This window comes from Tachypleus tridentatus, chromosome 9 (genome assembly GCF_004210375.1).
Source record: "Tachypleus tridentatus isolate NWPU-2018 chromosome 9, ASM421037v1, whole genome shotgun sequence".
In the NCBI taxonomy this organism is placed as follows: Eukaryota; Metazoa; Arthropoda; class Merostomata; order Xiphosura; family Limulidae; genus Tachypleus; species Tachypleus tridentatus.
Window position 1 is genome coordinate 89879670 of NC_134833.1, and position 13661 is coordinate 89893330.

General features: G+C 34.6%; 1 protein-coding gene across 7 annotated transcripts in view; it reads right to left on the reverse strand.

The window, feature by feature from the left end:
* Plc21C (Phospholipase C at 21C) overlaps positions 1 to 13661 on the reverse strand; it is a 268910-nt gene that overhangs the window by 100123 nt on the left and 155126 nt on the right. For all 7 annotated transcript variants that reach the window (XM_076455602.1, XM_076455601.1, XM_076455600.1 and 4 more), the window contains one exon: positions 2181 to 2321. In XM_076455602.1, the coding sequence (XP_076311717.1) occupies positions 2181 to 2321 (141 nt within the window). The remainder of the gene's footprint in view (positions 1 to 2180; positions 2322 to 13661) is intronic.

Consider the following 13661-nt stretch of genomic DNA (forward strand, 5'->3'; position numbering starts at 1 on the left):
GACTGTTGCAACACTTATTTAATGTGTAAAATACAGTAAACCCTGGTAGTAATAAATGTAATGTATTGCGATATTGACGCTTTGGTTTTTTTTTTTTTTATACAACTTGCATTATTAGGAACCCTGTTACTAACAAAGGCATGACCTTTATGCAGTTTTGAGCACCAACTGTTTAGAAAAATGAACCTCGTCAGTAACTTTATAGAGTTAATTCTGATATATTAAATAAATTTCTCCTTTTCAACATATATCTCACGCGGTATCTTCCATTACACACTATATATAAAGATCTCTTAAGGTACTGATTAATAACTGGTAAAGTTAACCTATCTTAGAAAGTACGGGCTCTACTTTCATAATGTTGCGAGTACAATTATAAATGTCAAATTCTCTTTAGAGATAATGAAGTTAATACCCATCACCTGGTGTCGTTTGGGCTAAATTATTAAATTCTAGCAACTAAATCCAAAATAATTATAATATTCTTAGTAAAAAATTTTACTACATTTTGACGATATTTTGGTGTTCGGTATTTTCAAGATGAACTACATCTTATGGGACACAAAGGATAAATGTCCAGATAAAAGACATCTTGGTTCGATCATGGATATCAATAACTTAAAATTGCTCACCAGAGGAGTTCTCTAAAGAGAAATATCCATCGCCAATGCTCTGCTTTTAACTGAATAGTACAATTGAATGTCAGGGTTTTAACGCCCCCCTATGAAGAAAATTCGGGGTACATTTAGCAGCATATAATGAATTGAACCTTGGTCCTTCCGATACCTCGACACATATTAATCAGTAGGTCAAGCCCGATCCGGTTCGTTGTTATGAACAACACTCATACACAGTAGGGGTTGAATGATTTACGCAACTGTCTTAAATAAATTTTCTGCAACATTATTTACTGACCATTCGAAAATAAATCAACTTCTTAAAGAACAAAAAAATCCAACAAAGATCAGTTATTTGGTTGTCATCAATCACAAAGCTATACAACGAGCTATCTTTTTGTGCCAACCACGAACCTTGAACTCGGCTTTTAGCGATGGGAGCTCCCAAACTTAATACTGCGCTACCAGGGAGATGGGGGAGGGTGAGAATGAAAGAAAATCTGTACGCTATTTTTGTGAGAAAAAACAACAACGCTGAAATCTATCAGCGACAGAACCAATCCAATTCATCGGCTGTTTTCACTAAGCCAGAACCCTAAACAAACAAGTACAAAACTAAACTAGGTGTAGTTTTGAATATATGAAATAAATACTGGTTGTAAAGAGTAATACGTAATCTTCGCGTGATTCTGGACGAAATACTGCATTTAGTTCATATGATGCCGAATTAAACATGGTTTTATTATATACAGATGATTTTGCTTTTTTCCACTAGTGTTGTTATCTATAAATATCTCAATACTGTAAAAGTTTCCTTACATTCAGTAAATTAAAGCTCAACACTTCTGTTTCAAATGAATAGACGTCTACTGCATTAAGAAAATTAGTAAAGCAAGTTTTCACTAGATGGCACAACCACAAACGATACTAATTTCTCTTGCACCTCATCTAATAAAAAGAGAAACATTCAACTCTACACACAACTGATTACAGTTTGATGAGGAGAAATCGTTTTTGCATCCATCTGTATATATTGTTGTAATATCGTTATTTCGTTGGCGAATTCTTTCAAACTGTCTTGTGAAAATAATTCAACATCCAGTACTTTATCACCTCCTTTAATATTTCTACAGGCTAGAACACTTGTACACTGCTGTAAATTGCTGTAGGCCTACATTACAAATGAGTGAACTCATGTAAGACAAATCAAACTACATGTACAAAGTAACCACCATAGTTAACACACTGACTGGTTCACTCTATCTTGAAATCACTCTCTACACTTTATAAATGTCATATTTATCATATAATTTCGAATATATTAGATCACTTTATATCACAATTTCTTAGAGTGTTCTATATGTTCTAGGCTTATTTTATTAAACCTTCTGATCTTAACTTAATAATTAAGACTCTCAAGCTAATATTTCAGTTACAATGTTAAAACTATATCTAACTACACAAAAAGCATGGTAGTAAACGACATATAAACAAGTTAAATACTAACGATTACTAAGATGTCACCATAATTTTATATATATATATAGGAACCCTATGTCTCACCTGAGCAGTTTCTCTTCGGTTACAGCAAAAATTGATAAAGTTGATGTTCACTAAATCAGGACCATACACCACCGTCACCGTCTTGTCCTCCAAGGGGGTGTCCTGAGCCCCCATAGTCACTGTATCTCGAAGCTTCCCTTCCTACCAAAAAAACAACAAAGCATTGAGTAAATACGATGAAATAATATCCAATCCCAGATGTAATTACGAAGAAACCCTTCTCTCTCTTGCGCGAGAAATATTTAAGCCAAAATTCCAATAAAAACAAAAAATTGCACTGTAAATATTGGTCCTACTGATTAAAACATCCTACGAAAAAAAAGCATTGTCATCGTTCTCACACAGATTGGTTGAAATATCATACAAGAAATAGAAAGAGAAGGGAACGTTTGTATCTAGAGGATTAATCTTTCTCAAACGTTATGATAACGTTACACGTTCCGTTGTTAAAGAAATACTCATGGTAAAACATTCTTCGCAAATAACGCAGTTTTGTTTGTTTATTTTTTTGAATTTCGCATAAAGCTACTCGAGGGCTATCTGTGCTAGCCTCCCTAATTTAGTGTAAGACCTAAGGAGAAGGCAGCTAGTCACCACCACCCACTGCCAACTCTTGGGCTACTCTTTTACCAACGAATAATGGGATTGACCGTAACATTGTAACGCCCCCCACGGCTGAAAGGGCGAGCATGTTTGGCGCGACGGGTATGCGAACCCGTGACCCTCAGATTACGAGTCGCACTCCTTAACACGCTTGGCCATGCCACGCAGTTTTGATTAAAATAATTGGAGTGTACGAATATATTTTTAAAAGATAAAAAGGTATGGTGAAAAGAGACTATGACCTGAGAAAACTGTTCAATGAAGGCTGAATAGAACTATAAGTACAGGAATTTTATTTTTCAACAAACTATATAATCGTCGTAATTTCGTTACGCAAACCTAAAATGTCGCCAGCGATTCACATGAACTAAAATCAATCGAAAATCCAATTTTAAATTCTCATACATTTATTTGAAACTTAAAGAAAATCATTGAAAATTTTCATTCCAGTTAATTACCCACATTATCATTCACGACAATCACACATTTATTTTCTTCTAACTATTTGCTCTACTACGTTCTTTGAAGAAGGAATAGTGATTAAAAACTTGCTCTTAAAACAAACTGAATAAGATATGTTCACTACTATTTATTTTGGCCAGTCCATAAAATAATGTTTTGTTTGTTTAGAATTAAGCACAAAGCTTTATAATGAGCTAATGGGGTATCGAAACCCGGTTTCATGCAGTGCGAGTCCTGAGACATACCGCTGTGTTATGGAGGCATAAAATAACGGACAAATCAGTGTTTTAAATAAACCACTTTCCAACATTCACCAGATATAAATTTCCACGTGTTAATAATCATTGATAATTCTTCTTAGTTTAACAGCAATCCATCTCTGAATGATTTTCTAATTTTTCACAATTCAATAGTAACCAACTACAGGTTTTTAACAAATTTTCTAGTGAATTTCCATAACAGAACATTGGACAACTTATGTTATTCCACGAAGAAGTTTTCGAGTGATTTCCCACAACCCAACAGTAACCAGCTTTAGTTATCCCACAGCCAGATCATGTGGTGATTTCCAATTTCCAACAATCAACTGAGGTTCATGCTGAATCAAAATGAAATGCTCAGTGTTAAAAATATAAACTCTGTCCATGATTAACTTTCATGTAATCTAGAATCCTGTAACATGTCAGAAAAATTGTGACCCAAGTAGAGTTAGTAAATAAAATACAAAGTTATTCTAGCAGTAAAAAGCTCCAAGAGTGAAGAGCGCAATTTCTAAGTTTACATCAAGAGTATGATTGTTAATCTCGTCCTACTTTCATCATCTGTCTTTTTCTTCTATAAACTATTACAAATGTTCAAGGAATCCGAACAACTTCAGACTCCCCTCCCCTTCCCTCGTCATTTGAACATAACACGAAAACAGAAAAAAATAATTTCGGTAACATTCACTTTGACTGCACCAGAGGTTTCGAACAAGTGCATTCAACAAAACCATCTGACTAAAAGTAGCAATTGCTGCCATGACAACCACGAAAATCTTTCAGTAAAAGATTTCATTATTACTTTGAATATGCTTCAAGCACAACGTGCAAGTTACTTATATTAACAATCGGAGGCAGAAGTCAATCGACTGTTTTGAAATTCATTAGACAGGGTGACAGGGTTTCGTTAGGAAAATATTTTACTATCAGATAGCAGACATGTATTGAAATGTCAATTTTTTCTATGTTCCAACAGAGGATCTATACATGAGTATGTGTGGGTGTATTTATATATCATCATCGATTAAAATACAGTGAGTAAAAGGTAACATCTTGTCACGAGAGAATAAAGTTTGAAATTGTCCGAGACATTTATTTTCAAAATCTTAAAGTGCATAGGTATAGTGTGACGAACTTAGGCTACAACAAAGTTCTGAGAAATATAGATACATTCTCAAATACACACACACACACACACACACACACACACACACACACATATATATATATAACACATGTATGTAATTTGTTATAAACAAGCCCAAACAAAAAAAATCAAAAACACTGCACTAACCGAAAAGATGATCAGGGTACAGGTTATAATGTGGGATATAAAATTAATCCTTGGTTTTGGAGGTGGGTAATAAATAGGGCCCACATTACAGTGAGAATACACTGTCTATCAATCTTAACCCCCGTTCACTAGTCTCACATGAAAAATAATTAGATAATAATTAAAGGAATAGAAATAGAAATAGAGCAGGATGTGGGTGATCAAGCTCATAACGTTTCACCCCTTACTGCCTGATGACAGTTGTGGGAAGGTGACTGTTCTCCAAACTAAAGAAGAAAAAAATGTGTGTTTTCTTATTGCAAAGCCACATCGGGATACCTGCTAAAACCATCGATGGGAATCGAATCCCTGATTTTGGCGTTGTAAATCCGTAGACTTACCACTGTACTAGCGGAGGGGCAGAAGAAAATAAAATATAAAATATCACTAGGGGGTAAGTAAGTTAAATAAACGTATCTCATGAAGTTGGCATTCCAGTCACCATTATAGTGGTAAGGTACTAGTAAGTATCCTTACTAGTGGACGAATTATACTAGTATAAAGGGTTCCAACCAGTTATCTGTACTAACTAGTACAACTCCCAACCATCACCCATTATATCCACCGTAACCACCAATTTGGAGACTCTAATCAAGTCAATTTATGCGATAATGTGTTACTGCACATAATCCGTGATGACGAGAAAACCCACTGGTAGAGAAAATTATATATTTAAAAACGGCTGGTATGGGTAGAGAAAGCAATCATCGTCAGAGTGTGGTGAACATGACGATGACCGAAGAAGGTAGTAACGTTGTTCGCTCCTCTATTAGTGCTAACACACACACACACACACACACACACACACACACAATTAAGTTATGGATGAACATTTAAAACAAAAATTCCCGCTTAAGGCAATAATTAAAAAAAATTAATTCAAAGATTATTTCAGACAAATCTAATTTGATGATTAACGTGTCCCCAAAAATCAAAATAGTGCCAGTAAAATATTGGGTTGCTTTAGTTTAAGGAGTAAGATTTTGGATAGAATTGGTATCAAGCGACATTTAGCTCGAGAGGAGTGAGGCGTGGAATAAGGGCTGTATCGGGTGAAATTTAGCTTCGGAAGACTAATGTGAGGAGATATCGACTAGCTCGATTTTTAAGTGAAAGCCTGGGTGGCACGGCATTTAATTTGAAAGAAGTTAGGCGCAGATTAGCACTTAGTGTAAGAATTTGTTTTAATTTGTAAGTAATAAGATGTGGAATACCACCTGCGTCGAGAGGCATTTGGTTTAAAGTTTGAGTGATCTGTAAAGAGTGTGGTGAAAAAAAGCAGGTAACACATAATTAGAATACATGTGTCTTTATTATTAAATTTATATTTCTCCTCCTAGCTGGGTCAGAAAAGAAAATATTAAAAGAAACTGAGTCAAAGCCTTTACCGAGTGCACAGTGCATGATATAGTAACAGTAACTAGAAATCAAGTATGTGAACAGTGAGTAGAACTGAATATGTAACTCAATAATAAACAGTTCCCCAAAGAAGTTTACACGACGGTATTGTGATGTCTTATAGATTACGGAGAAGCTTAACTTATCCTTTGACGCTGTAGCAGCTACTTTTAATAATCTGTCAAGATGGTTATTTAAAATAAGGATACCGAAACTGAAACGAAAACCTTCCTGGTATTATTTTATATGTAATTAATGATGTTCTTAACCTTATTCACAAGTTCATGAAAGACTATTATACAGACGCGTGATCATTTCATTTTTTTTTCGTATTTTGCAGTTGTTAAATAAGTACAAAATCTTGTTTTTGATGTAAAAACGACTGATTTTCTTTTCAGAATATATGTATACAAGTATACAGTAGCCAATATTTGAGGAATTACAAAGATATATTTTACGTTTTCTCTCTTCATGCTCTTTTTTTGCAGTCTCCACGTGCGATTGTAACACAAGGATAAGCACATCCTTTACATGCACAAATAAAACAGCACCAATCGATCCACAGATCCGGAAGAACATCTTCAAGTAGGAATACCGAAGTGTGCTGATAAAAGAACCGTTTCCCAGTTCCAGACAAAATGAACTGGTCATTTTTCGACTTATGATTATTATAGGTAGAAAGAAGCCCGTTTATTTTTTGCACTTCGGCTCCGAACAATTTCCAGACGGTCGTACACACACACACACACACTCTCTCTCTCTCTCTTGGGAGAAGTTAGGCTTCGTTTCATCAGTCTTCCAAACTTGCCTTCAGCCCTCTACAGACTAACATTAAGTGATAAAGAAACGTGATATTACCGTAGCAAAGAGCTACTACAGTAAATAGCTGCTTATCTGCCTAGTTATTCATTTATTTTATTCATCTATCTGTGAATAAACAGTAAACAAAAAAGACAAAAAGAGTCAAATCAGTAGCGCCACATCGGTATGATTGATCTTTATTTACCAAACTTTACATCGTAATAAAGGAAATAATAAAAGCAGTAAGGTTTCTAAGCCTTAGACTGATGATCTCAGATTACAAACGTTTCACACAAACACTAGGTATGACGCTTTTTTTTTCCTTTGAACAGAAAGTAATCAAACTTAAGAAAAGCAGTAATGTAAGTTGACCCACCGACCAATAGGGTGATTCAATATGCAAGTCAATTACCACAATATAAATATAACTTTATTCTAACTTTATTGTACAAAAATTCAGAATTGCTGATGCATGTGATTAGTTTATAACGTCAACAGTCAATATGATCTAATAACTTCTATAAATAAAGGTTCTAAATTTTACTTTCTAAACGTGAGTTATTCGTCATAACATTTCTGACCTGAATTATTTTTAAATGGAGTGTTCTAACCAATAGAACATCTAAAAAAGTTCTGATCTAGACTAGAAGAACCAATACCCATTATGATAGGATCAATAATCCGAGCATGAGCTTGCCAATAGTCCGTGCCACGAGTTAAACATACGTGGGAGGACAAGGCCAATGTTTCTAGAGGACACAAACTTGTGTAACATTAAAATGTCCTTTTGTAACATTAAACGGATACGACCTAAAATAATTAACGAGAAAATAAGACCGCAACACACAGTCGATTTCACTGAACATGGAACATCTGGTATGTGTACATCGACTACATTACAGGCTTTAGAGTTATTAGTTGTAACATCAAAAAATATTTGTATTCATACGTCGACTTTCTAAGCAATACTATCACAATATCAGACCACATTCGTCAGAAATATCGCACTATTACTAATATTTTATATATATATACGAACCGTGGTGTCTGTCCCCTTTTGAAAAGCTGCGCGCGCAGACAAAGTACATCATTGACTTTTGAAATGACAGGAGCACAACCATGAATAATGTTGACGCCAAATTTTGTTTCGCAAGCAGGATATTCTACACTAACTTCTTAGGAATTAATCACACTATCATTCAAATTTCAAAATGTGACGTAACTTAAATAATAAAAATGTATATTTTACGGTATGTTATTGTAGAACTCTTAGCATGACTGAAATGTTCAACAATTACTTTTCTCGGTGAACAATATAAGCAGTTCAGAGCTTTGAATCTGAGTGAAACCAAGAGCGCAACACAATTAACCTTGTTGTAGTCTGAGAAATAATTTAAATTGGCAGATTGCCTTAAACTTTTCCCGTCACTGGGGACGGGTATTTTTGTTGTCACGGGGATTGGGTACTTTTGCTTTTATACTGATAAAATATATTATAGCAAAACAAATTTGTTTTTAAAGACGTGTTTCTAGTGCTTTAAAACTACAAAAGTAAATGTTTCATTTTACAAAACTAGACTGGCTTGACGCCCCTTTACAAACTTATATACACACACACACACACACACACACACACACACAAAACTAGACTTAAAGCCTCATTACTCATACATTCACAGATTATTGTTATAAAACTAAACTTCAGACCCTTTAACCAGCGCATTAGAGGTTTTAAATGTGTTACATATTTCGGTTTTAATATAAATAGATGGTGTTCTTTAATAGAGGTTAGTTATCTTCAGTAACCCCAATTATACAAAAAGTAATAGGAAATGGATTTTTCATTTATTTCCCTGTCCAATATATAGAAATCTTAGAAAATACGTGTCACATTGAGCCAGATAATTTTCTTTATTTTTTTGCGATCAAATACGAAATTACATTGCGTTTTTTTTAAATTATATGATGGATATTACATCCGGCCCTACTTCAACTCGCGTCTCTTGGATATAAATCATATATATTTACAAAGTACGGTGATAATTCTCTGACATGATAAAAAATTTAGAACGGTTTACACACCCTATAAAACCACCATTACACGCGACGCCAATCACTTTCCGCTTTTTCATAATGTCCCTTCCATTACGGTCACCGAATAAGCTCTTAATATCTTCTTGTATCAAACTTTCAAATGTTGAGATATCCTTGGACGAATATTCACCCGCGCTATCATTTCAAATTCCAATACTTCCAATCCACGTTACTTATTTCTTTCAAAAATAAAAAAAACAAAACAAAACAAAACTTAGTTCTCCAGATTACTTAAAACAGGGTCGAACATTTTGGTTAGCTTTGTTTGAATTTCGCACAGAGCTACACGAGAGCTATCTGCGCTAGCAATCCCTAATTTAGCAGTGTAAGACTAGAGGGAAGGCAGCTAGTCATCACCACCAACCGCCAACTTTAGGGCTACTCTTTTACCAACAGAAAGTGGGACTGACCGTAGATTTATAATACCCCCATGACTAAAAGGGCGAGCATGTTTAATGTGATGGGGATTCGAACCCACGACCTTCAGATTATGAGTCGAACATCCTAACCAGGCTGTTTCAGTTAGTATAAAAAAATGGTCAAAACGTTTACGTGTAAAACTGTCAAAATCACAAGCTTCTATTTTAATTTTTTTCAACATTTGTTGTCAACAACAATGATGATACAATGTAAATAACCTTACACGTGGAGCGTCCGAGAGTGTCACCACCATCGGGAGATTTTAGACTGATATCCATAAAAAGGGGGGATATTAGGGACGAAGTCCCCTTGAGAATCAGTGATTACAGGGAAAAATTCACCATTTCTTAACTTTTGTGTTTTCGCTGTCGTCTTAATCTTAGTTTGCATTTATTTCCAGAGGAACACAATTAGGTTCCGTTTTTTTTAGATAAAGGTGCCAAGTATTACCGTAGAATATTGTTTTAATAAATACTTATTTTCATTACACATCCTTTTTTTTTCAACATTGCGTTAGATATTAGATCTAAAGATTTGCGCCAATCCGATCTGACGTCACATAACTGCAGTAATAGTTCACAACAGAGACCACGCCTACAAAATGAGGAAACAAAGCTATCCATCACTTTTACAGGCCACGCAGCTGTGCTGCTGAAGTAACAACATAAAACCGTGTATTAGTATGACAGAAGGCGTGATTTAGTCTTTTCACAGAAACAAAATCAAAGTGCGCATGTCACTGCAGAAGGCTCATTACATAAAGTACATAGATATCCACTATATTAACACTAACCGGTGTACTTATGGTAATCAAAATGGATTCAGAGAAGCAGAGCAACATGAAAATATGTAACAAAAGTAGACCAATATGACAAAACTCTTTTTAAAGTTAAAAAACAATTCTCATCTAAAGAGATCTCAATCTCAGCTGTTAGTGTTTTTAGTAAAACGGTACGTCAAAGACGTTTAAAATATCCCACACTTGGTGTTTCAGATTTTAAATGGCTGCAGTTGTGCTAAAACGTCAGCATGAATTGTGTGTTTCTGGCATAGTGCATCAAAGAGCACAGCAAGAAACAAAAATGTAACAAAAGTCGAAACCTACTAGACTATTAGGAAAGACAAGTTATGTTTTTGAAAGGAAGAACGTTAGAACATCATAACGTGGTGGCACCTTTATTTCACTTCCTAATGAAATAACGTGTCCATTTCACTTCCTCGTGAAAGCTCGTCAATTGCACTTTAGATGTGTTAATTTTTTTCTTTCTTTCCAATGTGAAAACAGTCAATTTCACTTGTGTGGTAACACCTCAATCTCATTCACCTTATTATTGTACTAACAGGTTGTAAGAAATATTTAATAATGGAAATACACACACACATATATATATATATATATCGACCCATGTATTATTTGAAATACCTTACCATATATTATCAAACAATAAGATGTGGTTTGAGAATAAGTATGTTATTGTACCCCAGTGTGTTTATTAAACACACGTGGAATGTTCCTGACGAATATCGAACAACGTAGAGCAGTGTAAATCTCTTTACATAAAGCTTGGTGCATGATAAATAAAAAACAACTTACCACGACATACACCTAGGAGAATCTTAAAAATCAACAGTAAATGTTTTCATTATTTTTCAATCATTTTTAAGCATCTTCACTCAACTACAAATCGAAATGTATTGCAAAACAACACGTAAAACAAAAGTTTAGTAATCATTACAAGGTTTCTACATTTAAAACGTATGAAAAAAGTAGGTTTACTACTAGCGACACCGTTTACGTGACAATGTTTATAATATTTTTCGTGAATAATTAAAGAAGAATGCTATCGATACTTTTTCAGTTTATATTTAAAAACTGCCATTAATAACTGAGTTACCTTATAAAGAAAAACACAAGGTTTTGTCAACTGAACTCTTTAATGTATCCAAACATTTACGTATTTCAATGCCTGTCTGTATACATTCATACAAGGTTAAAGGTACTAAATACAAGTTGTTTAATCATTACTGTACAAGAGTAGGAAACATGAGATATAGCTCACCACATGTTCAGTGTGTGTGTTGCCACTGTTAAAGCTGACAACCACCATGCGTAGGCTGAGGACAATTTTGTTTGTTTTGAATTTCGCGCAAATCTACACGAGGGTTATCTGTGCTAGCCGTCCCTAACTTAGCAGTGTAAATCTAGGAGGAGGACAGCTAGTCATCACCACCTACCGTCAATTCTTTCTTTTACCAAAGAACAGAGGGACTGGACTGATAGCAACATTATAAAGACCCCAAGGCTGAAAGGGCAAGCATGTTTGGTGTGACGGGAATTCGAATCTGCCACTCTCAGATTACGACTCGAGCGCCCTAAACATTTGGTCATGCCGGTCCTGGCTAAGGATGAGAAGAAACAGAAAATTTGAGTGTATCTTTTTGCGATTACCAGTTTGAAGCGAATGTCGGCTTACCCGTTTCTCAAACCGTTAGCTTGTAATTTAAATCTACTCTAAGAGGGCACATGGGTGCAAGCAGTGGGTTCACTGATGTACAAAATAAAATGTCACCGCTCCCTGAAGGAATGTGTTCTACTTTCGTAGCATAACTCAAATACCATGATACAGGTTAACATTTATTATTCTAAAATTAAAGGTTTTAAATACGGCAGAAAGATGCAAGCACTTAAGTTTTCAAAGGCTTTCTGTATGTATAAAAATTATATTATCGAAATAGTGTAAAAACAACTATTATAATGTCGAAAACCCTTAAACCCGAAAATTATGTCATAAAATGTACGCCCGTGCAAACATAAATAACAGTGGATGTATTTACTGTATAGTAGTATTCCCTCCCTCAGCAAATTATTCAATTCCTTTATTGTTTGTTTCAGAAACTTGTGGAATTACTTTATTATTTACTTTTATTTCTTAAATCAAGATTAGTGCGATAGTTTATTAGTTCAATGTGCTAGTAAACATTTTGTTTTTATAACATGATTAGCCCCCCAGTGGTACAGCTGTATGTCAGTGGATTCACACCGCTAAAAAACGGGTTTCGATACCGTCGTGGGCAAAGCACAGATAGTCCAACGTGTAGCTTTGTGCTTAATTCTAAAGTAATCAAATAACATTACTGTCTGTACCTATCTACGTGTTTTTCGTCTTGTTTTGAATTTTGAGAATAAACTCGTTCACTGTACTAAGCAATGTTTCGATAACAGTTATTGGCCGGCAGTAAAACATACCAGGAGTCATTTACTAGGTCAATAAAATGTCTAGATACCAAAATTAAATATTACCTCAACTATAGTTAGAATTTATATCAGCGCACAAAATATTAGCGTTTAAAAGCACATCACATGAGATGTGGTTACTATGTATTTTGCTTATTCTATACCATGAAATGAAAGGAAATGCTTGCAAAAATAGAATAGTGTAAATATTTAATGTTTAAATAACAGACATAAAAAAAAAAAACATACATCGGTGAGAAGTAAAGTACTTTGGGATTTATCTGGTTACATTGACAATGTTTTTTTTTTTTTTATGTACTGCATTTAGGCTACAGTTTATTCCACCTTGCTATGATATATCAGAAACAAGTATCACATGACTTTTTGTCATTGAAACGTGCCTGTGGCAGTTGTCGATCGTGTGATTTTTTTTTTTTTTTTTGTAACTCAACACAGCTACATTAGAGGAGGACAAAAATTTGAACGCAGGTCGGCCATGACGAGATTACTTTCCAAATCCTATCGTTTATGGAAATTAAAAAGACAACCACCAAATAAAGTATAAAACATGAGGTTCGATAACCATCGCCGGAAATAAGACATAATTCGTTAAGCCTATCCTAGTTTTATCCAACCACAGACTGCCAGAATCAGTTGTCCAACAGCTTATTATATAAATCAGTAAAACTTACATAATTATAAACATACTCTTTAGGAATCCTGATTGAAAACCCGTTTCATTTTCTTGGATTGCAGACATTTTGAATAATGTTATTATACAATACACACACACATACGATAAGCCAATAACGACTAAGAGGTAGGAAACAACGTATCGTTTTGAGTACATGCCTATTTGTAACTCAACATGGCAT